Source organism: Thermobia domestica, chromosome 15, assembly GCF_964235325.1.
Source record: "Thermobia domestica chromosome 15, izTheDome1.hap1.1, whole genome shotgun sequence".
Lineage (NCBI taxonomy): Eukaryota > Metazoa > Arthropoda > Insecta > Zygentoma > Lepismatidae > Thermobia > Thermobia domestica.
The window spans coordinates 110,878,355-110,903,926 of NC_137468.1; the positions used below are offsets into that span (position 1 = coordinate 110,878,355).

The following is a 25,572-nucleotide window of genomic DNA, read 5'->3' on the forward strand; positions in this document are numbered from 1 at the left end:
GGGTTTCGTAGCAGATTCGAAGTCCTTTAAATTACAGTGGAGGAAGAAAGTGAAGGCAATAATGAAGACAAACCTGATGTACGCAAAACATGAGGAAGCACAGGAACAGCGGAAGAGTTTCAGAATTTTAATTTTTTAAATGCTGCAACATAAGAAGCTTATAAAAACGAAGCTACTCTTGTTTTTAGGTGCAGGTAGAAACATTAGTAGATTGACGTGAAGTATAGAATTGCATAATCAGGAGAAAGCAATTAAATCAGTAACACAAGAGAGTTATTTAAATGAGTAAGCAGATCCAGAAGGGTCTCAAACTCAGACTGAATGTAGTGTTGGATGAATGTGCAAACATCGTAGCAAGAGCCCGTTAACATTTTAGACGAAAAAGGTATTTGCATGAACTCCTAAATACACACGAAGTAACAGAAAGGGACAATAGGACACTGATTAGAGAATCTTTAGTTTAGGAAACGTCCCTTTTAGAGAATGAAACAGCTATTAAAAAGTTGAAGAATAACTAATGATCAGGACCATATATCATTATTTTTTATTGCTTTCTTTAGAATATGTGAATAGAAAGATGCCAACAAGGAACTGATATTGAGTGATGTTAATTGGTTACTCGTGTGCGAGAACGATAGATTTGATAGGATATTGTGTAATATCAGCACAAGAAAATTTTCTTAATAACATGTTAAGAAATCGGCCTGGAAATAAACGTGGATATGACGAATATGTGCCTCGTTAATAGATTACAGAAATATGGTGTATTTCCGCTAGTATTTCAGGCATTTATTTCCAGTGGGTTTCAAAGGTAAGCTACGAGCTACATATGGGACTTACAATGATTATGTTTTGCATGCATTTATAAATATTATAATGAAAGAGAAGATTTCAATTTTTGGTTTAAATTCCGAAAAAATAGAACTTTAAATTGTGAATGAATTGAAGATAAGAAATCTAAGGAAGCATATTTACATGAAAACAGAGTGAAACATACATCAGCGTATGCGTTCCTTATCTAGCAGACTTACTGTTTAGAACTAAAAATGTGAGTTTTAGAACCTTGCACTTACAAGGAAACCGACTTAAGCGTGACACGAAATTGTGGACGAGTTTACGCGCAATTGAAGTGTTTTCGTGAACAATGAATTCCATTAGAGGGAGAAACCCTCGATTTCAACCGTTCCGGAGGTACAGATGGGTACGGGGAAAGCCGGTGCTCTAATATTTTTGTGGATTTCCAGCTATGTTGCGAGTGAGTATGTTTGAAAATTGCATTTAAACGTTAAGAAAGATGCACCAGAGCGAATAAAAGTGGTATTAAATGTTGAGATGGGTGGGGTAGCTTTTACTCGGGGCAAGAAAAAGAGGAGCTATGAGAAATAACAAACGCCATTGACATGACGAACAAAAATATATGATATTACTTGCTAATGTAACATATCTTTATTCCGTAGAAAACGAGAAAACTGTATTTGTACCAAAAACGCATCAACTGATATTCCACCTTATTTCTTCTACACTACAACCGATAATGTACTGTATCTGTTTGGTCATTCACGTGTTTTTTTCGACGTTCATTCCTAAAACATTTATTTAAAACCAATATCTGAATAGCAGTTAATTACCGTAGTAATTGTTACAACAAAACCAACTATTATATTAGTATTCGCTTTGTTGAACTTCCAAAACATTCTAGAATTTTTTATTTACTCTTCGGTTTTGTAACCCTCATGCCTAAGGCGACGTATTACCAGTCGCGGATGAAGGAATTCTTCATTTTTGAAAGTCTCTTTTACTTGTACTATCGCTACATATTCAAAACATTTGCAAAATATTGGAGCACCAGCCTTCCCCTTATTCCTCTATATCTCCAGAATGGTTGAAATCGAGGGTTTTCCCCTTTAATGGGTTTAATTGTACACAAAATCATTTTTTTGCGCGTAAACTCATCCACAATTTCGTGTCATACTTGAATCGGTCTCCTCGTTAGATTGAGAGCGGAAGTGACAAAATTACTTGAGTCATCCTGAGTTGACGGAAATTGTAGTCAGGGGCAGTTGTCCCCATCCCCATTGAGTTTGAGATTTATACACATTTTAACCAATCGTGTAATTATATACTATATAAAAAAAATGAAATACCTAAAATCCCCTCCAAAGCAAAATTTTAAATGTAATCTATGGTAGTAAGTAGGACTCGGATTTTAGGTATTGCACCTAATCATAGAAAAAATAAAATGAAGTATTTCAGTTCAACGTCCCAAAATTATGCCATTTAGGCTAAGGGAGACTATGATTAAAGCAAGTGGATGATGATGGAAGACTTTGGTGGAATAAGAAAGTGGGAGGAAACGGAAGTATTTCGAGAAAAACCACGTATATGATTTTGTTTACCACAAACTTCTTGGCCAGGGATCGAACCAGAGGTAAGCGATCTATCACTGAGCCACCGTGCTCCCTCCTTATCATAGAATTCAGTGGAGACTACAGAATCAATTGTTTTTTCAAGTTAGCACAAAACTTCCGGTTTCCAATCTCGAAATTTATGTCTACCTAGTCAAGAAACTCTTACCGAATAAGCACCAAATTTTAAGTTTTTATTCATTCAGTACATATCGTACTTATGCAGGTCTCAGTTTCCCTCGTTCGCCGCCAGTATTAACGTTGATTTTTTGCGTCTTTACATCATCTACAATAATGCACGTAATTTTGCATAAGATATATCTCAAGTAGTAGAAAAAGATACGGAAACATAAGCTCGGGAACGCTGATGTGGTGCGGAAAAAGTAAATAATAAGGCGACCAATATAAAAATTTGTTAAAACTATAAACTTCTACTGCTCCCAGCTAAACCGAGTAAAATCACAAATTATTATCGTTCGAGAAATAAAAGAGCTTGAGTCCATGTTAGAAAAAACCTTATCCAGAGAAAATTATCAATGGGGAACTTTATAGCTTAGAAAAACTAGTGAAAGTTATCAACTCAGATTTTATTTTGTATATTTTCGTACCTGTAAGTTATTCATACAGATATTGTTGTTAAAGGCACAGTGAATTTCTACGCAGGGACAATGGAATATACTTCAAGCTGCAAAGGATAATATGCAAACTGAGAAAGTCTGGCCAAATTTTCCGACATTGAGATGACGAATGTCATCAAATTCAATTTATTTCTATTTCACTATTCCACGAAATGTCATCAAATCGAAGATCAAATTGTGATATTCATTTACACTTTTCATGGTCAGTTATAGATGTATTTTTCAGGTGACTAAATATTTAGATGTATAGAATTTGATACAAAAATATTAAAATTGTGTTTGAAATGTAGAATGGTTATTAATTAAGGGAGTTTTCATTCCAGCAAATTTCTACCAAAAACTTTTTTTTAAACCTTTCCACCCATCAATTTCAGAACTTCTTTCACCAAAAATCCTAGCCCTAGTGATAAGGTAAAAGAAGTGAGGTTGTAACAATTAAGAATGGAGTTAGCTAAGAAATTAGAAAGTAGATTTATGGCTGGAAATGCATGCTACTAGTTCATCAAGAACTCTTGTCGCAATTATCGCTTAGAAAGTTAAATTGAAAAAAAAATAATAAGAAAATATTATTGCTCGTAGTACTCCGTGGTTGCGAAAGTTGGTCATTAACAGGACTGGGCGAACTCAGAAATGTTCGATTTGAAATTTAACGTTTCTTCTCAGTCCCGGGATGCTGAGATACGAAACGTGGACCTAAACTTAACGCTGTATAAGAACATAAGCTTCCAGCGGGAATCGACGACCCCAATTCTCCCACGTCGAAGGCGTATACGCTGACCAAATGACCATATAGGCATGAGGGAGCTGTCAGAAGAATATTCAAAAACTGTTGAGGACTTTCTTTTTTAAAGAGACTTGCAAACGGTCAATGAAAAACACATTACCTAATATGGAGCTCCACAATGGAAACGCGTCACTAGATTTTACAATTTATTAAATCAAACTCCTAAAAAGAGAAGTTTGCGCGAGATATATAGAGTTGTATTGGAAAATCTTTAGGTCAGAGAATTTGGGTAAGCGTAGAATAATATGGGAAGTTAATAAAACACAGAATCTGTGGGGAAGTAGGGTATATCAATCCCGACAAATAGGATCGACACAAAATAGGATCGACGGCTATCACTGGTCAGCGATGAACTCCAAAGTTCCTTAAGCCGTAGAGATAGAATACAATCAATAGGTTTCATTTATACATTTCAGACTGCTTCTGTGTGGCTTAGCACTCTTAAATGAATAATATATAATTATATATTTGCCGCTTCTTATATCTACCATCCGTTTTCGTACAGAAGAAATCAAACCCATACATTCTCAAATTTTAGAGGTATAGCTTCCTCTTGCATTGGATGCCTAATTTCACAAGGTACCTGAAAATGAAATATAACAATTGTGAAAAAATGAGATGTTAAAGGACGTACTCTTTCTTACTCCACACTATTTTATGTAGAAGTGCTACGCTTATAATTATATATATATATATATATATATATATATATATATATGAGTTATGTATGGACACATAACACTTATACATGTTCCAGTGTTATTTAGTAGTTTTATTTAGATGAAACATTATACTGAAATCAAAACTAGAAGAACCTTTTTTTTTTATATCTTTGTATCATATGACACATGCTTCATAGCTATCTTCATTTAGTGCCCTTCGTTTTTTGTGTACTTTAGTTGTACATAAAATTTTCAGTGGTTTATAAGGAACTTACTGCAATTTTTACATTTCATCACGTGTTATTTTGGATGCTAAATATTGTATCTTTTACCACGTATAATTTATGGAATTTTATTTTAAAAGAATAATTTTAAATTTATTGACTACCTTCAGGACATACAATATTTTTTATTCGTTTGGCGCGTGCCAGACGAGTAGTAACCTTTTGCGTTGAGAGGAACTTTTTTTTTTTTAAAGCGCGCTAGCGGAATGATGATGGCAAGCGGAGCGGAAGCCGCGGTACAAGTGGGAAACGGTAGATAGGGGAGGTTGAAAAAGAGGGAGCGCAGGGGAAATATCGATCGAGTGGCGAAAACAAGAAAAGAGAGACGATGGCGCGGGGGTTCACTTGCTTTGCTGCCTCTGCCATGTGCATCGTGGTGGTCTTTCGCCTTGTCAAGTTGACAATGCTAGTTTCACTATCCACGGGAGACTCGGCGCACTGTCACCGTTATTTTTCATGCGTGGTTTACAGTCACTCGGGTGAGAAGCTCTTTCCGGGTTTTAACTTTTCTTTCTTTTTTTGTTATTCTTCTTCCTCTGTTTCTTACTCCCCGGCTTGACTTTCCGTGCTCTGAAAGAAGAAAAAGAATTGTCCACGGCCGAGGATGATAATCATTAGTTGCCAGGTCTATTACGTAAGTCTTCCCAACCGGTCCGCTATCTACGCTGGCACAAGATTATTAGGTGCACGCCGCGGTGTGTTGCATGCTCTTTTCGTGTCCTTAGCAACTCAGTCGGGGGGAAAATAAAATAAAATGAACCATTACTGTTTGAATTTTAATCTAACCTATCTCAAAAAATAAAATATTAACTCCGACGTGCCAATAATTTTAAATAATAAAAGCACACAAATATAATATTTAGTAATTTAAATAATTTTTTACTTACAGCAATAAGGTAAAATTAACCTTTTTTTATGTGCAAGTCTTTTTTTTTATATTATCCTACATTATGTTCTTTGTCTCCTTGGCGTGACGTTCCCTTGAAGGCCAAGGCTTGCCAGATGGTTTTCAGGTGGGTGGCACGTGGATGAAACATTAAATCGTATCACGGGATCAAAACAAGTGTGAAATCGTGAAATAAACTGATGAATTTTCTTTTCTATCCATTAATGCTCTTCGGTATGCCATCCCAGCTCTGAAAATATTTGTTACTAAGACACTAACAATGTGATAATTTTAGAAGCAGACTATTCGTAATATTTGTGAAGTACAATTTAACTAATTAATGGTTGTAATAAATACCTATCACATAGTGCATATATTTGAGTGCCCGAGTAAATAAAGTCAATAGTCCATTTATTCCACTCCAGAGAGTGGAAAATTATGCCTCCGTTAATAGTCCACAAATGTCTGAGCTACAAGAAAAGTCTTGAAACAGACTATTTAAAAAGTTTTGTAGGTACTAGGTGGCCTAGTTCAAGATTTCTGATAATCCTCATTGCCCTTGCGCTGTTCGCAAAGTGTAGAAGTGTAGGGGAGTGACCTAGAGCGTGTGAAGAGTTTCAATTGAAACACAAAACCAAATGTGTAAAACGTATCCTATATTTATGTATACTTTAAACATTGATATGCATCATTCGATTTACGTGCAGAAGCAGTTTCATGAAACTTTAAGATGGATCTTTCAAAATCGACCAATGATAAACAGACAAATGATACACCTTAATAAGATTGCTTGACTAATGTATATGTTGTATATAGGTACTATAGGATGGATTCAAAACGAATTTTTGAATATCGAATTCCAATAATGCGAAAAAGTTAACCTATTTGCATGCTAACAAAAGGAAGAATATTAAAAAAAAAAGTCCTATATACTTTATCCATACGGACTAAAGTATTTTTTTAAAAAAAGTACTAAAAACATCAATTATTGCTTTAACACTCAAATTTTAAAATTAAGTTTTCCGACTTTTAATACCATGAAATTACATACTTTATTTTAGTCCTTTAATATTGAAAAAAAAAAAGTATTTTTAAAATTACAGCGGTACATTTAAGAGTTCACACATATGATTATAGTTATTCAAGTTGGGGGAAAATTATATTTTTAAAAGTTTTACAAGTAGATGCACTTAAAATATAGCCTATACAAGTCCATTTTTAACACATTTTTAGAGCGTAATTTAATATATTTAAATATGAGATCAACAATAGCTTGCAGCTCTTCGTCCATTTCGCAGAATTATCCTTACTAAAATAAGCCAAATCTCACGACGTGGAGGTGTCTGCAATTCGGGCTCCATCCACGCCCTACTCAACCATCCAACCGTTCAAAGTATGCTGAATGATGTTGAATGGTGAGTTGATGTCCCTTTCAGCATCGAGGCTATATGAGACGTGGGTCTACAGCTTAGTGTAGGATCTGAACCACATGAGCTTCCATTGGAAACAGAACCCGGATCTCCAAATTATGTTGTTTCACCGTTATCAGTCTAGGGTGTTCTTAATGAAATCGGATTTCTGGTCGAATTTAGGTGTCAAAGTGTACAGTGTTTGAGCATGACAGGAAGTTTAACGAAGTTCAAACTCAGAATTTTATTTTGCATAAATGATTATATATATATATATATATATATATATATATATATATATAATATTTATTTCAAGCTTTCTATCATTGGAGGGAATAACAGTTTGCATTTCGTCCAGTTCATCAGCTCAATATAGTCTTTGGCAACAATGTATTGAGGGAGGCATCTAATAGATTTTTCCCTTCGCCTGTTGATTCCTAGCTTTCCTTATTCTATTGTAACCCAACGCTCGTTTGTAAAACTTCAAAAATAAATTTTTTCACAGAATTTGACTGATTGTTGACCATATGTGCAAACTTCATAAAAAGTATCGCTATAATCTCAAAATGTTTTACCATTATTAACAAACAAAAATAAAGTAATTTTATGCTATTACAAGCCGGAAATCTTCAAAATTTGAGTGTAAAAGCAATAATTGATGTTTTTTTTGTCATTTAAAAAAAACTTTAGGCCCTTTGCGTGAAATAAAGATAAAATATAGAATTTTTTAAAAATTATTTTCCCTTTTTTTAGCATGTGAATACGCAGCTTTTCCGCACTATTCAAATTTCAAATTCGGTACTCGAAAATTCGCTTTTTTGGACACCCTAATATATTGTATTCGTATTCATGAAGTGCATTGTTTTATTTTTCTTAATTTACAATTATATACACTTGAACATTTTTTTCTTTCATTCTTAACCTGAAAACTGAAAGTGAAGATAACTAAAATATTTTAAAGACAAGATTATTTTATTATTGGCGTAATTTTTTTGTCATTTTTGAAAAAATATTTGTACATATTTAAAGTGTTTGACTTTTATATTCTAAGTATGAAGAACGTTTTTCTTGCGTTTGACTTTCGTTCGTAGTTTTCTCAAACCACAAACGTGTATTGAATTCTTATTGAAGAAACGTGATTAGAATTTCGCTTATGTTACGCTTCATGTAACTACGTAGAATACTACACAAGTACTGTACAGTAATTTACATTTTTCTTTTATCTTCTTGTTTGTCCTTTCTTTTATTTCTTTAAAAAACATGACATTGTTATCCTGCAACGAACTGAGTTTCAAGAAACATAATGAGTATTGCGTGAGTGAACGCTATTTTGGTTGAGATGAACTTTTATTAGTATAGAATGTCGTTAACACAAATGTTGAGTGTAAATATTGAATCTGTGAACAATTTCCTTTTACTTTATTTTCCTTTTATGCTGTAATAGCAGTATAAAATACATCTAGTTATTTAATAACAGACAATGAGTGTATCTTCAGTTCATATAGATTCGCATTTGGTTCCCCATAGTCCTAATATACGAAACTTAATCATAAATCTATAAGAAGTAAAATATGTTAATTTGGCTACCTTTTTTTATCATCTTTGTTTACGCTTAAATTTGCATATATCTATCAAACGCTGTGTTCGTACTGAACTCCTACGTACTCTTCTGTTCTTACAAGGAACTTTGTCACTTGAATAACCATATTGAAGATATTGCGTGGGAACAGAATTGGACAGCTGAGACAAATTTCAGCGTACTGCACCTCATATCCTGCAGGTGATTTTAATCCTTAATGACATGAGCTACAGCCCCTAATGGTGAAAAGAAACGTTAAACCACGATTATGAACGAATGGAAACTATACCATTCTCATTTTATAGAGCAATGGTATTCAAGTGTTCGTTAGAAAGAAATTGCTTACGTAGAATGTCAAAGCAAATTCGGGGATGCAAAACTCATCAAAAAATAGTTCCTAGAGTATACCTATATTAATATGTAAATATAGAAGAGTATATTAAATCTTCGAAACAAGAACCGTACACGAAAAAAACCTTTTATTTTTTGCGAGTGTGACTACCGACTGTAAATTTTGAGCATGCGGAATAGTATGAAACGAGGTGTAGTTTATCTTTGAGCTTGAAACAACAATAAATTACTTTAAGCCACTTTTGTGTAGTACATAGTAATATGAATTTTTGATTACGTACGTTACGATGTAAATTGTCTTGTAGGAATAGTCTTCTTTTGTATGCAAGGTGAGGTCAGAGCTCAATACAGAACTAGCTGACCTCGACGATTAACTCCCGTCTTCTCCCTTCTCCAGTCTTCTGCTTACAACGATAAATGAACACCGGATGTGTTCAAATGAGACAAAAGTGTTTTCCCACAGTATCTCACGTACCGTCACATATTTATAGACACAATATGCAACGAAAGATCTTTGGTTCATTTTTTAAAGAATGGTGCAGACATTGAGTGCTTAATTTGCTGTGATATAGTCTATAGACTTGGAAGTATCAAATTTAAAAACTAAACATAATGCCTAAAATAATCCATTTAAATGTGTAAAAGGATGAATGAATGTAGAATAAAGGAACATTTGAAGAGGAGCGAAATCTCTAATATGAAGACATTATCTGCAAGCGTCAAAGTAATTATTACATCTGGAATAAATCATTCTTTTGTCCTAGAAAGTTCAATTGCTGAATCTGATAATACTTTTGATAGATTTGTAATAATTTCTATTTTTTAAGAAAACATTCATAATTTTGATGAGAAGACAGCAATTAAATTAAACGTAAAATGTTAGTTTAGTTCCTAAAACATAGAAAATATGCTTACATAAACTGTTAATAATAATTACATAGAACAAAATCTAAGAATTGTGTTAGGATAGTTATTGCTTATCTTTACGCTATCAATAGAAACATTTTTGTGGCTGAACTTTACTTTATTAGTTCGATCGTTGGAATTGAACTGCGTCCATATAGTTCTTTCCGTTTCCTTTCGAATGACAGATTTCTCTTTAACCGTTGAAAACTTTTATTAAAAATAAAAAAAAAGGAGCAAGTCTTAGATATAAAGCAAAAATGGATCAAAAGATTGCTATCTTGGTCAATAGTTAGTTTTTGGATCAGGGGACACAATTTTTGAACGGTCCTTAAATCGAGTTTTCGTACTTTCTACTGAATAAGCACATTATACTGAGTTAACTGATAGTTTGGGTTTGGCTACACTATATGTAGTTCTCCAGATATAAGGCCTACAAGAAAATTTTTGATTGAATTAATTATATTGGATCTTTTGAATCTGAGGGCACAGAATCTTTGATTGGCCCTTAAACCGAATAAGCACGGAATATTTTTTACGGAATAAGCACTTCATACTGAGTCAAGTGGTAGTTTGAGTTTGGCTACACTGTAGAGGTCTATGTAGTTCTCCAGATACAAAGCATACAAGAAAATTTTTGATTGAATGAAATATATTGGATTTTTTAGATCAGGGACCATAAAATTTTTGAACGGCCTGTAAATCAAGTTTTCGTATTTTGTACGCAATAAGCACTTCATACTGAGTCAAGAAATAGTTTGGGTTTGGCAACACTGTATGTAGTTCTCCAAATACAAAGCATGCAAAAAAAACCGTTTGATTGAATGAAATATATTGGATTTTTTAGATCATGGACCATGATTTTTTTCTTTTTTTGATTGGCCCCTAAATCAAGTTTTCGTATTTTCTACAGAATAAGCACTTTATACTGAGTTAAGTGATAGTTTGGGTTTGGCTACACTATATGTAGTTCTCCCGATATAAGACGTACAAGAAAATTTTTGCCTGAAATATATTTGATCTTTTGATCCAAAAGAATATTATTAAATTATTTTCCGTTACAGTATCAAAAAAAAGGGGGGGGATGGATGAACCGTTGCGTCTTCATTGAAATTTATTTTTAAAAATTCCCAGGCAGAAATACTGTAGGAGTAAGAAATCTTCCTTTAAAAAAAAAAAGTTCCTTTACGACCGCTTGCATTTCTAGTAGAAAACAATATTGAAGGTAATCATAAAGAAAAAAAGAGCTGGTTGGGCTTCTTTGAGAATCATTTGTATTCTAAAGAACTGATAGAACGCATGGACGATAATACCTAAGTAAATAGATAGCAAAGAATAAAGTAACTTCTACGCCAAGTCCAAAAAGTTAGCTGAGAACTGTGTAATTTGTAGCAAGTAACTTGGCAATGTTGCCAGAATACATATATCTACATCATCGTAGTTGAAGTAGAAACTTCTTTTCTTTAAAATTGTGATATAACCTTAGATTTTTGGTATCAATTGTCTTTTCAGTATGTAAAAAGTGTTACCACCACGCAAAGTTATTCCCCAGATTTATTAGTCATCAGCATTTAACACACACACACACATTTATATATATATATATATATATATATATATATATATATATATATATATATATTAGGGATGGCCAATTCCGGAATTTTTACTTTCCGGAATCCGGAAAGTAAAATCGGAAAATTCCGGAATTCGGAAAAATTCCGGATTTCGGAAAAATTCCGGAATTTAGAAAAATTCCGGATTTCGGAAAAATTCCGGAATTTAGAAAAATTCCGGATTTCGGAAAAATTCCGGAATTTAGAAAAATTCCGGATTTCGGAAAAATTCCGGAATTCAGAAAAATTCCGGAATTCAGAAAAATTCCGGATTTCGGAAAAATTCCGGAATTCAGAAAAATTCCGGAATTCGGAAAAATTCCGGATTTCGGAAAAATTCCGGATTTCGGAAAAATTCCGGATTTCGGAAAAATTCCGGATTTCGGAAAAATTCCGGATTTTAGAAAAATTCCGGAATTCGGAAAAATTCCGGAATTCGGAAAAAATCCGGAATTCGGAAAAAATCCGGATTTCGGAAAAATTCCGGAATTCGGAAAAATTATTTTTTCTTTTTGTAATCCTAAGAATTTTGTTCAAATGCAAACGAACAAATTTCCTTTTTGTAATCCTAAGAATGTATGATGCAAGTTAAGCTGAAACTTACATCCTAAAGTATACACTACTCAATCTTCCCATGGTTAATGAGATGTAGTCCAAAAGTACGATGCACTCCTAATATTTAATTTTTGTTTTACTGTGATATTGTCCAGAGGTAAGACATATATCACACTGAGATAAACAACTTGACAGAATGAAGATATCATACGTAGTTTTCCAGAAAATCGTGAGAAACGAATTTTTATGAAGTTAAAATATGCGTCGCTTGTTGCCAGTGTGATGCAATTGATAAGTTTTATGCTGGAATAGTCTTATTATTATTATTATTATTATTATTATTATTATTATTATTATTATTATTATTATTATTATTATTATTATTATTATTATTAATCGTTTGTGTACTGTAAAAGAAAAATATGAACCGTTAAGTAGTAGATTTTATCTGTTGTTTTTTGATATCTTCTAACAGTAATAACAAACTGCTTGTAAATACGCAATGATTATCAAGGACAATGGCATATTAATGTAAGGACTACTCTGCAGACTAGCAATAAACAATAAACAATAACAGATAAACAATAGTTCAAAAAAAAAAAAGTAACTAACTTGGGCACGTCAGAATGTTCGCGAGAATATAGGGACCCATTGAGACTATACGTGGTGTAATTATTACTCAAAGGGCCGTACAATGGAGGCATTAACGTTAATGTTAATGGTACTAATGAGCACTTACTTGCTCTAACGGTTAACCTCATTTTTGAGATGATTCTTAGAAGTGGGCGTGTTGGCATGCAGTTAGAAGACATATCCATTATTTAAAAAGCACACGTTATCTGTGGAGTGCTAACGATTTGCGTCACTATCGAACACTAACATAGCACTAGCGACGTTTAAAGTCGAAATTGGAGTCTGACATAAGTGGCTTGTCAACTTCACGGACATTATATTTCCCTTGAATGCGAGAATTTTGCGCCCAGGAAATTTGCGCCCTACCACAAAAATAGGAAAAAATGCGCTCGCAATATATTTGCACTGGGATGTTTGCGCCCTACCGCAAAAAGAGGGGAAAATGCGCCGGCTATATATTTGCACTGGGATGTTAGCGCCCTACAATTCAACTTATTTTTGTACTGTGTAAAGTAACTTCCACTCACACTTGAACTAGGCTTGCCTCTCATCGTCTCAGTGAGTTACTCCATCCGTTATAATATTCCGAACAAATGAAAAAAAAAATACAATTTTAGTTCACTGAAGGGCAATCCATACAAATACAATTTTTCATTATACTACAAAATTTACAATAAAAGTATAAATGACTGATATATAATTATTTATTAATATAATCAAAGAGTATAATTTAATCTACAAAAGGCTGTTTGGCTCTACCCAGATATCTCTGTTCACAATCCTTGCGAGTTGTTTGGCTTTTTAGGACACAAAATATAGAAAAGAAAATGTAAAGTGAATTTAAAATCAGTTCAGTAATATTATCAAGAAAACTATGTACAGTGTGTTTACTTGCTGGAATTACACTTTAAACACACAATTGCGTTCAGTCGTTCTTTCAGAAAAAATGTTCCGGGGGGCACACTTAGTATTCCGGAGGGGGTCACTGCTGGTACTATTCTATTTATTATTATATTATAGATGTATTATTTTGGTCTCCTCCGAGGGGGCACTTTGAGAGCTCTGGGGAGGCCAGTGTTCCCCCAAAATCATCTCTGGAAGAAGCAGTGATTGCGTTGATCCGTTGTGTTCTTTTGGCTTATATTGAAGTTTATTCTCCCCTTATATAGCCACAATGAAAATAAATCACAAATGGCATGGTTGTGGGGGGAGGATTGTTTATGCTGTAATGTCAGCCCTTCCGAGCAAATGCGTAAGCTCGAATAGGTTCTTTTATTTCGCAGGGCTCAAACTTCCCGGTGGAGGTACATTGCAGGCGCAATTTTCCTTGTTCTTGAGGTAGGGCGCAAATTTCCCAGACGCAAAATTCTCGACACCGTTCGAATGACCTCGGAAGACTATATCTTTTTAAATACTTTTTTTATAATTTTTTACTCGAGATATCTTCATAGCTTCTTATTAAAATACTTACTAATATATCCTCATTTTATTGTCCTAACCAATCAATATGGGTATGTTGTCAGTAAAATATTTAGATTGATCGAGCCTCTGGTGTGTAACCACAGTATTTCATATCATCCCTCCATTAGAGATCTTGGCTAAACGAACCAATATATGTTGCCAATAAAATAATTTAGAATGATTGAGCCCCTGGTACATAACCACAGTATTTCGTGACAGACCCCCCCTTCCTATTACCATATTCTAGCTACGTGCCTGACTCAGCTAATTCTCTACATTCTTTACCAAGCACACATTTTCTAAAGCGGAAAATGCTCTCTAAATACCTAAGCTCATTATTTTCAGCAGATGCACAAATTGGGTAACATTCTATCTACATGAATGTTATATATGTCGATTACTGGAAACCGTTTCTCGCTATCTATTACCATATTTACTATATAATGATTAACGTTAAAACCGGAAATGGTTGATTTGTACCGCTTCCGGTTTGAATATTACATTCATCAGGGAACTCGATTCTTAACTATTGACTCTGTACATCGTGGCCAAAATTGATGGTAATCCATCAGATAGTACTTGAGACTGTTTGTTTCACTGACGGACAGAATGAATATATGGCTATAGAGTTTTGATAAACTAAATTCGTTAATGAGTGATGATGGAACAAATATAAGAAAGGGAACCAAGAGTAGGCCTACCACCGGAAAAATTTTCGAACACAAAATTAGCCATCGAAAACCCACATGTCCTGGGTTAGAATACCATAGATGAAAACTCTACCACTGAGTCATCAATCACCCGCTTATTAGTTTTATTAATTATTATATTAATATAAATTAATGAATGCCTGCTTATGTTAATTATTGAACAATTACATTGTATACTTCGTAAAGTCAAAAATTATAAATTTGTATTTACTGTACATACAGTGAGCGCAGAAAGTGTTCGTACACCTATGCTATTGAAACGAGAATGCTTGCGAAAAAGAAACAGAAAATTTAAGAAGTGTAGTAACACACACAATATGAATAATGAAAACTAAGCTTTATGAATATACCAATAAAGAACAAAAAGACAAGTTTAATTGTCAGAAAGTAAATAAATTCCGTAGAAAGTGTATAGAGTAGACGCAAAAAGAGATCGTACACCTGACGTACGAATACGAAACAAAGATACCACAACTGGGGTTCACTAGTATTCACCTGATTATACACCTCTGTTTATAGCATGACGAATAACAGAATGAGTTTAGTTGTAAATAGGAGTGAAAAAACTGCACGGTGGGCTGTAAAACTGGGAAGCAACCGAACAGAAACAAATGAGGAGACAAGAAAAGTAATTATTAAATTGCATAAGAAGGGTAAATCTTTGAGAAAGATAGCAAACCTTGCAGACAGACCTCGTTCAACAGTACAAACAATAATTGCGATGTATAATGTTTCTATCACTGTGCGAAAAAAAAAAAAAAAAAAAACTGGAAGACCAAGAGTGTTGAGTGAACAAGATAAACGTTACATTATTAGGGAAAGAAAAAAGTTTCCGAAAAGTAGTGCTGTGCAATTGGCAACGGATCTGGAAACACGCGGTGTTAAAGTATCAGCCAGTACAGTGCGGAATATTTGTAGGGTATCATGCTCGGATAGCCAGGAAAATGTTATGGGTGAACAAGACAAATCGTATAAAGAGACTAAAGTTTGAAAAAGAGTATAAAGATAAGGGATCAGGCTTCTTTCTGGAATAGGGTCATATTTTCGGACGAAAGTAAATTTAATCTTATCGAATCCAATGGGAGGCGTATGGTATGACGCAAGGTGAATACAGAGATGAATCCTCAAAATCTCGTCCCTAAAGTAAGACACGGAGGAGGGTCCGTGCTCGTCTGGGGTTGTATGAGTGCCTCAGGAGTGGGTCGTCTCCACTTTATCGATGGAGTGATGATCCACAAAGTGTATATTAACATATTAAAGGAAAATCTCCATACTAGTGCGCAGAAAACAATTTATTGTTCAGCAAGGCAACAACTCCAAACATACAGTGGAAAATACTCGATTGTGGCTACTCTATAATACCTTGAAACAGCTTCGCACACCTCCCCAATCCCCAGACATGAACCCCATAGAACATCTATGGTCTGTTCTGGTGACAAGAATCAGAAGGCACAGCTTCTCTACTAAAGAAGGCCTGAGAAAAGCTATTCAAGAAGAATGGGACATAATCAGTCCCGAAGCTACTAACTAACTAACTAACTCTATGGCCTATGGAACCCGGAGGTTCAATGCCGCGTTCACAAAAGCTCTCCACTGACTTCTATAGTCAGAAGCTACAGAACTACGAACTACTACAGGTGAAATCAATGCCACGAAGACTACAGACAATCATTAACGCACAGGGTAATCCCACAAAATAATAAATAACGTAATATACTTTATAAGCATTAATTCAATCATAAGTGTACGGTGACTTTTTGCGTTTACAAAAAAGGAATTCTCTCTTTTCTTCTGAGCAAAACAGTGATTGTCTTTGTTTGGCCTTTCTCTTGTATATAGAAATAAAATGTATGAATGTGTAGTCTTAATTTTGGTTATATATATATATATATTTTCCACCTCCCGTTCTCATGCTAGCTGTTTTCAATATAAAGTATGCACGGTGTACGAACACTTTCTGCGCTCACTGTAGGTATGTTGACAATAAGCGAATGTTATTAGAATATTTGTTGAGATTTCTTTTCCTTCACTGCCTTTCGCCTGATTAAAAAGTAGTTTGCAGTGCTTTGGAGCAGCTGCAGGTGGGAACGCGATAATGTTTGAGACATACCGGCGACTTTTTTGTGTGTGAAAATAAGACCTTCTCATAAAGCAGTAAATAACTGCAGTAGCAATTGTCTACGTAAGTGATAAAGACATATCCAACTACAAGAAACTAATACAGTATATATATTCATTATTGTGTTTCTCTTTTAACAGCTACTAGCTAGGGATGGCCAATTCCAGAATTTTTACTTTCCGGAATCCGGAAAGTAAAATCGGAAAAATTCCGGATCTCGGAAAATTCCGATTTTTTCTAAATTCCGGATTTTTTCCGAATGTCGGAATTTTTCTGAATTCCGGAATTTTTCCGAAATCCGGAATTTTTCCGAATTCCGGATTTTTTCTGAATTCCGGAATTTTTCCGAATTCCGGAATTTTTCCGAAATCCGGAATTTTTCCGAAATCCGGAATTTTTCTGAATTCCGGAATTTTTCCGAAATCCGGAATTTTTCTGAATTCCGGAATTTTTCCGAAATCCGGATTTTTTCCGAATTCCGGAATTTTTCCGAATTCCGGAATTTTTCCGAATTCCGGAAAGTAAATTTTCCGATTCCGGAAAACAAAATTTCCGGAATCCGGATTCCGGAAAATTTTGGCCATCCCTAATATATATATATATATATGTATGTATGTATGTATGTAGTGGGGCGGATCCAGGGTATGATCAAGGGAGGGGCTAACAGTTTGCAGTTTTATCCAGTGTAAAGCATATACCATAAAGTTAGTTTTTCGTAAACGTAAAATCCAAAATTCAGAATATATAAAAGAGTTGATGACACTAAACTTTCTTGTAATTTAGACCATAATTTGTTTTCAGAGCTCCCTCGTGACTATGTGGTAGCGTACACACCTTTAGCGTATAGACACCCGGATTCTATTCCCGGCGGGAGCTCATGTGGTTAGGATCTCACGTTAAGTTGTAGGTGCACGCCTCTATAGCCTCTCTGCTAAACTCAATTCCAATCCAATCCAACAATTTGTTTACGTAGAGGTTATGAAACTGCGAGCTTTTTGTAACGAGTTCGGATCAAAAATAGTAACGCTATTTTCAGGTTCCTACGCCATGTTGATTGGAATTAAGCTGTGTAACCCAACTTCCTACTGTACACTTAGTGAAATAATAATAATAATAATAATAATAATAATAATAATAATAATAATCACCATTGGTATTTTGCCATTATTGCCAGGTCACTTGCTGCAACTGAGAAGGTTCCATGCTCCACGGTCTTCCGCTAGCGTTTTCCTCTTCACGTACGATTTTTCTGTTTTGATATCATCCATTAATTGTAGGCTCCTTCGCTCCTCTCTCTCTTTCCTGCCACCATACCCTCTTGCACGTCCCTTATGATAGCATGATACAGTTCCTTCTTATCCAATGTCCCAACCAATTTCTTTTCTTCTTCTTAATAATACCTAAAATTGTTCTTTTCTCCCCTGCCATTTCCAACACCATCTCATTCGTTTTCCGCTCGACCCAGCTAATTTTTTTCATTGTTCTCTACACCCACATTTCGAAAGCTTCCACTCGTTTCCCATCATTTTTGCGAAATAATAAGTGCAAAATACAGTATTGTGTGGGTCACACTGTTTAGAAACATACTGTATCTAGGTATTACCGATTTAATGATTCTACGGAAGGATGTACAGGATAGGTTCCACTATTCGACTTCCTTGTTAGTCTCGGTATGATCTGCTTATCTTCCTGCTATAATCGTTTTTATTTTTGAAACGAGTCACTTAGTAAATACAAAATTACGTGCAACATAATGAAATTTTCCTGGTGAAAATAGTGACGTCAATAACTGGTTCTTTTGTTTAAAAAAAAAGTCGGTTTTATCATTAATTCAGTACTTTTAATGATTAATAATTTATTCATTAGTACCCATTACTCTTGTTTCGTAAATGCTTGAAATACGTACTGAATTCATATGAAACTTTTAATGATTTTGTATTGCATAAATTGGTAATTAATTAAGTGTTGGCATTGAAAGCTTAAACACGACTTTTTTCATTGTCTTTTCAGTTTGCCGGACTTGCATTGTTCGTTACCTTGAAACCAGTAAATTTTGTCCTATTTGCGATGTACAGGTGCACAAAACAAAACCTCTTCTCAACATTCGGTAAGTATCATTTTTCATTTGTATTATTCGGTTGTGTAAATTTCTTTAAATGGAAGTACATTCAGAACACAAAGTGCTTCAAATGAAGTTCTAACGGACCAGTGTGTATTATGTGAGTAAAACAGGCTTTAGTGCATGCTTCCATGATACCATTGATCGAATGACAGAACTACTACAGATATCTGCATAAAGGGGAGAAGGTCCTTACCATATCATTTAAGAGCTGGATTTTGAATGTTCGTGAAAAACGAATTACAGAGATATATATCTGTAATTCGTTATATATATATATATATATATATATATATATATATATATATATATATATATATATATATATATATATATATATGATGGAAGTTAAATGGTCATGTCGAATGCGTTCCACACCACTTTTCGCATAAGATCAATTAACAACAAACAATGGAATACCGTAAGTAATATGCATTTGATGCTCGCAGAATGCTATTAAATGAACTCCTCAAGAGCTCTCACATAACGCGGGAATTTGAATGCTCGATAATTACGACGATATAAACTACGTACGCTTCCAGATTTTTGGCTTATAAGAAAATGCTTGGATTCAGTCTTTAGTTTATATAATAGCATTTTGTAGATTAATAGCATTAATTTTATTAATACTCTTTATTATCTTTAACCGTCTTATCTACGACATCATTAATTGGGGATTTCTAAGCCTAGAGGTCGTGAGAGGAATACATGGAGGTAGTGAAAAGAAATGAGCAAGATAAAACATCTGTTAGCGCTAATTTTAAAAATTATATTGAATTTTGTATGTAAAGAGACATATTTTTATTTCCATACTTAGTCTCAAGTACATCAAAGAATATTAAACAACATTTAAGGCTTACACACATATACAACTGTAAGCGATAAGCAGCAATAATCTAGAAGTTCATTGCAAAACGGAAATTATTTTCGGAGAGTCGTTCGTAAGAGCTCGTAATATCAAATAGATTAAGAAAGACATTGATATACTCGTACATGAGAAATTATTTTTCTGTTTGCGTTTAAATAAAATTGAATTTTGATTGGGTTAATTTGCTAATTTGTTCTTTAGGTCTAGTTAAATGCTCCGTGTTTTGTATTATTTAATATTAAATAATTTACATTATTACATATTAAATATATCACAAAATTTAATTTTCACAAAGTAAGAAACATTTGAAGAAGCTATCCAAATCAGTAAAATAAAACCATTGCTTGTAAATGGGTTATTGCTAGTATAGATTCTACGTGAGATGCAGAAAATCATTTCGAAACAATATTAACACTAAGTAATTAGTAGACAAAGCTTCTGAAATTGTTGTTGTTGTATAAGCAATTTTTATTAATAGCACATAGTTTTATGTGTAACGTTGTATACCTGTATGATGTAACATAGATAAGTAAGTCTATATGACATAAAAGTCGAGCGTGATAGAAAATAGTCAGGTGTATTTACTTTGTGTTATCTGTGGTTAAATTTTGAACTTCAGCATTTTAACCAAATAGAGAAAGGGAAATTCCCTAATATGGTTTTGTCTACAAAAGGGGGATGAATGAGGATTTTTTTTTTTAAAGAAAATTGTGAAAAAATTAAGTGAATTTGAAGTTCCGCATTACTTTGATGTAGATACTGAAATATGACTAAGTGTATAAGATAGATACGAATGTGCGTTAATAATTTAAACGAAGCACATACACTTGTATATCTTTCCGAACATACACTTATATCGAATAATGGGACTATTAAATAGCAGTAAATACCTTACGAAGTGTGAAGCATATTAAGCTGACCACGCGTCTGGGTATCAGTGTTAATTAAATAATAGGCTTCTTGCCTACCAAACCTTATCAAAGTATAAAACAGCTCTCCCAAACGAGAGAAAAGTTTTAAAATTTCCATGTTGCCCACCAACCTTTGGTTGAGGTGAACAAGAAGAAGCCTACCAAAGTTGACTGACAAAGAGTAAATTATTCCTATCATTTGAGTATCAATGACCAATAAAAAAAGTATTTTAATATCACAAGAATGATATCAACTTATATTCTGGAGGGAAAGCAAAGTGTTGGAGTCTTGAAGAATTCTTGGGGGGTACAAATGATGTTTTTAAAAAAAGCTTTGGCTGCCTCGGCCAAACCGAGACATCTGGTCAAAATTCGCCTTCCATAAATTTTGACTTAAGGAAAGAGCCCTGGAAGTATCTATTTATATGAATCAAGGACTGTTTGAAATTTGATTTCATGGAACAGCATCATCGTTTGCAATTCCAAACATATTGACACGACATAGAAAAGAGAAAGAAGTAGATCTGTGAATTATGAAGTCTTCTGCAATTAAACTAACATCAAGCCCAAAACTGTCGTTAATAGCTTTAATTTTGTAAAGTGAATTTACAGTATAATAAGTTCTAGGTTCTAATAGAATATCTGACGCTCACAATAGTGTTTCAAAAGGGAGAATAAAATTTAAGCGAAATTTACCAAAACTAAATTGTTTTTGTATGTTTTTTGGTTTGTGATATTTTTTCTTGCCTGTCAGTTTGAATTTAAGAAACCTTGATAACACATGACAAAATGTATAAATTTCAGGCACTTGATTGGGCGATTAAAACAACCAAGAATTTCAGATTATAAACTAATCAGATTAACCAGCTCGGGACTAAAAATAGTCCTACTATCAGATAGTGAATCTTGTAAAGACTTTTTTTTTTCCCAAAAATTATAGAATCCACAACAGAAAATCAAAGGTCATCTCATGAATAAGTCACAAAAAGGAAAAACAGCGAAAATTTCTTTTTCTTTTTTTTTAATGTGGCTTTTATGAAAAAAAAAAAAGTTACATGTTTACTTTTGACTGAGTGTACTAGAAACTGTTGATGTGTATGCTAAAAAAAATTGGGTTATATATAATGGGAGTATTGGAAGCTGATCAGATAGGAAGAAACGAATAAAGAAGTAAGAAGATTCATTAAATTTCTTGTGTATACTTCTTATAATATAATACTTTCTTATAATACTGCGTTCTACAGGGCAGAAACATGGACAGTGCACAAAAGGTTTCACAGTGTAGCTGTGGATAAGACTGGAAGAAAAAACTTATCAACATCTTTACTACCTTCACTATTTGTGTTTATTACTATGTAACAAGAAATCACACGGTCATTGTCAAAAGCAGATATGTTTCATTTGAAATACATTGCACATATTCCCTTTAAACATTGACTGATTCAAATATTAACTTCTAACATGATGTAATGTTAGATATTAAAAAAGGTTATAATGAGATTAATTAAGGAAATGTTGATTTACTGGTCAGTACGCTCTAAAAAAATTACTTAATTTCAAACATGTAAATTTATAATTTTTACCTAAGTAATTTGCTTCACTGTTTTAATTGCTCTGACAATACACCTGTATTTGTCATCAAAAAATGGGAGTGTCACCCGCAAAAGGTGACAAGATCAATTCTGTCAATTACAATGTAATTACGTAAAATTAACAGTTACTAAGTTTTTCGTATATTAGACATATCAATAATTATCTAAATAGAAAAATAAACAAAAATTTAGTGTAAAAATTTCCCTGTTTTAAATATTTAATCACTATAATTCATTTGTTTAATTTGGCTTAATAACTATACTATCTGAAATTTAATTTGATTCAATATTATTGAGATTAATTAAATTTCGTTTAGAACGTACTTATATAAAGATAATATTTGTGAAAAATGAAATGAAATCTTTGAGTTTTATGCCCCACGGTTATGCCGGTTAGGCTAAAGGAGACGGTAAAGATGAGAAATGAATGAAATGGTGGAATGAAGAAAGTGGGAGGAAACGGGAAAACCCCGAGAAAACCCACGAACCCACCATAAAGTCCACACGGCGCGAGCAGGGATCGAACCAGGGATCCCAAGTTCTACCACTGAGCCACCGCGAGCCATGAGTGCCTATAATATTTATGTGCACGCGCTACATAGTTGCTCTTCATTTTAGATCAATCATATCATTATTAAGATAACATAGCATAACTTTTTTTACAGACGCAACACAAAACGGTAAGCGTCCCATTTTAATGTGATATACAGAATCTATAAAGTTGTATTACTTTTGGACACTCTAATAACAATCTTTAGATTCAGAGCCTGAAAAAATTAAATATCGATGTTTCCGCAGTTCTGGTTGTACATTTTTTCTGATGATAATTTACGTATCTTTTTAACTGTTTATTTTTGACGCTAATCAAAATAATGATTGTTGCAGGTAATCACTTCACTCTGTATCTGTTGTTTTATAGTTAAATACATCTTAGTACTCAGAGCACTGTCGGAAATCGTCAGTTTAATTGTAAAATTTGCAGTAATGTACCGGTATCTTGTGTTCATAATATAATTAATATTTATTTCGTATTCTATGTTTTCGACAAGTTCAAAGATTAAATTTGTCAGTAAGAGCATGTAACTTTCATTATCATTACACCACGCTCATTCTCGCCTTATGAATGAGTACCTGTGCGCTTTACCAGCTTTGCTTTTTTTAAAGCCCATTTCCTTATATGCAGAAGCATTTTTTCCTTTTATTTGAAATGAGCTGCAATTTAATGTTTTGATTTGACTGATCTCTTCTGAAAATCTATTTAGATGTCGCTTGCTTTGTGGAACACTCATCTCATTTCAGCTTCTCTCGTCTTGTTTTGTACATTTCTGTATAAAATTTATGTCCTAACTTTTTCTTAATTTTGTCTAGAAGTTATCCGAATCCTTCCGCGTCACGAGAGAGGTTCATGAAGTTTTCTATATAACAACATTTAAACCATATTTATTTATGTAGTTTATTGGGTAACGACACGCGACGTGACAAATGCTCTCCATTATGTCCGTACAAATCACTTTATCAACTTATAGTTTTTATGCTTATGAATCACCTTACACTAAAAGAGTATTTGAATATATAATACTTAGCCTCTTCCCTGTGTTCGTCGGAATAATCCATCAGGAGAACTTGATGCGCATTATGTGTTTGACATAGTATTACTTTCATTTACAGGTTTTAGATCATCATCGTACGAAGTTTGGTTGAAATTGTTCCAGGTGTTCCAGAGTTATTCTGAAACATTTCTATACAAAACTGTGAAGATTTTTTTAAAAAACAAATTACACATGTAGGGACAAGTTCTATTCCGAAAATTACACAGGCAAGGGGTTAAGTGAACTAATGTTGCGTACGAGACTCAAGAAGTTTCTCATCTCAACAGAGACGAGAATAATTGTAATATTTCTCATCTTACGAGCGACACTATTTCAAAGAAAAAGAAGAAACGCTTACTAATATAAATGAATCTGCTAAAAAAAAATGATGATGACACAGACAGTCAACACTGTTTTTAAAAAATCAAAATAATAAATTGTTTCGTGTCAAACAATCCATTTAAGTCTTGTCCACTTGGGATATTTTTTATGTCCGATTTTTCAATAGGAAGGCATTATAGTTTGCTGTTCCATTACTTAGTTTGAATAACTTCGCTGTACATCAATTAATAATAGTAGAAAATTGACTTTAAAATTTCTCTGTTCACAAATTTCGTGAAGATTTATAGTATGCCTATTACTCATGTATCTGTGTACTCTTATTATTTTAATAATAGAAAGCTATATGATTATTATTATTATTATTCATTCTAGATCGGACAAAACGCTTCAGGATATTGTGTACAAACTGGTACCAAGTTTGTTTCACTCGGAAATGCAGAGGCGGAGAGAATTTTATGCGAAACATAAAGAAGAAGGTAAGCAAGCAATTGAGCAATGAATTCAGGCGGAACTATAGGTATATGTTAATTAGAAAGTTGTGGAGTTGATTAATGTACCATTTTTTTCAGTTGGCTTATATTTTGAGAATTATCTTGAAAATAAAGCTTCTTAGCATTGTCAAACTCACTTCTAAGTTACAAGTTCATGTAGATACAATTATAATAGTGGCGCCTGCTGCATTGTTAAGTTTCCACTAAAATTACAACGAACCACTGGAAGATATCACTGCCAAAACTTCATTGGAAACCTTTTATTTACTTTTTTCTTTTTTATGTGAGGGAATAAAGGTCTGAATGACTTTTTAGAATATACTTCTAAATGCAGTTTTCTTTTAAATAATTGTCATATCTTAGAAACAACATAATTTACAAACATTGATACAGTTTGAGACACCAATAAAACGTTAAATATTAACGGTAACAAGTTGCTTAATATTGATATAATGAATGATAAGTTATTCTTTATTTTAGTGTAAACAGTATTCTCGATTAAAAATTTAACAACGCAGCACAGTTGTACGTATATAGCGAAATGTCAGACGTGTCGCAAGGAAAATCAAGAATGACTGCTAGATAGTCATTGTAATCAAACGAAACACAAAATTTTAAATGTTTAATATTATTTTTAGCAATACCTAATATGTGGCACAAGTTAT

At 33.5% G+C, this 25,572-nt stretch overlaps 1 protein-coding gene across 2 annotated transcripts in view; it reads left to right on the forward strand.

The window, feature by feature from the left end:
• Window positions 1-25,572, forward strand: part of LOC145671199 (uncharacterized) — a 270,858-nt gene that overhangs the window by 186,387 nt on the left and 58,899 nt on the right. For both annotated transcript variants that reach the window (XM_081740054.1, XM_081740053.1), the window contains exons 3-4: window positions 19,006-19,102; window positions 24,789-24,892. In XM_081740054.1, the coding sequence (XP_081596180.1) occupies window positions 19,006-19,102; window positions 24,789-24,892 (201 nt within the window). The remainder of the gene's footprint in view (window positions 1-19,005; window positions 19,103-24,788; window positions 24,893-25,572) is intronic.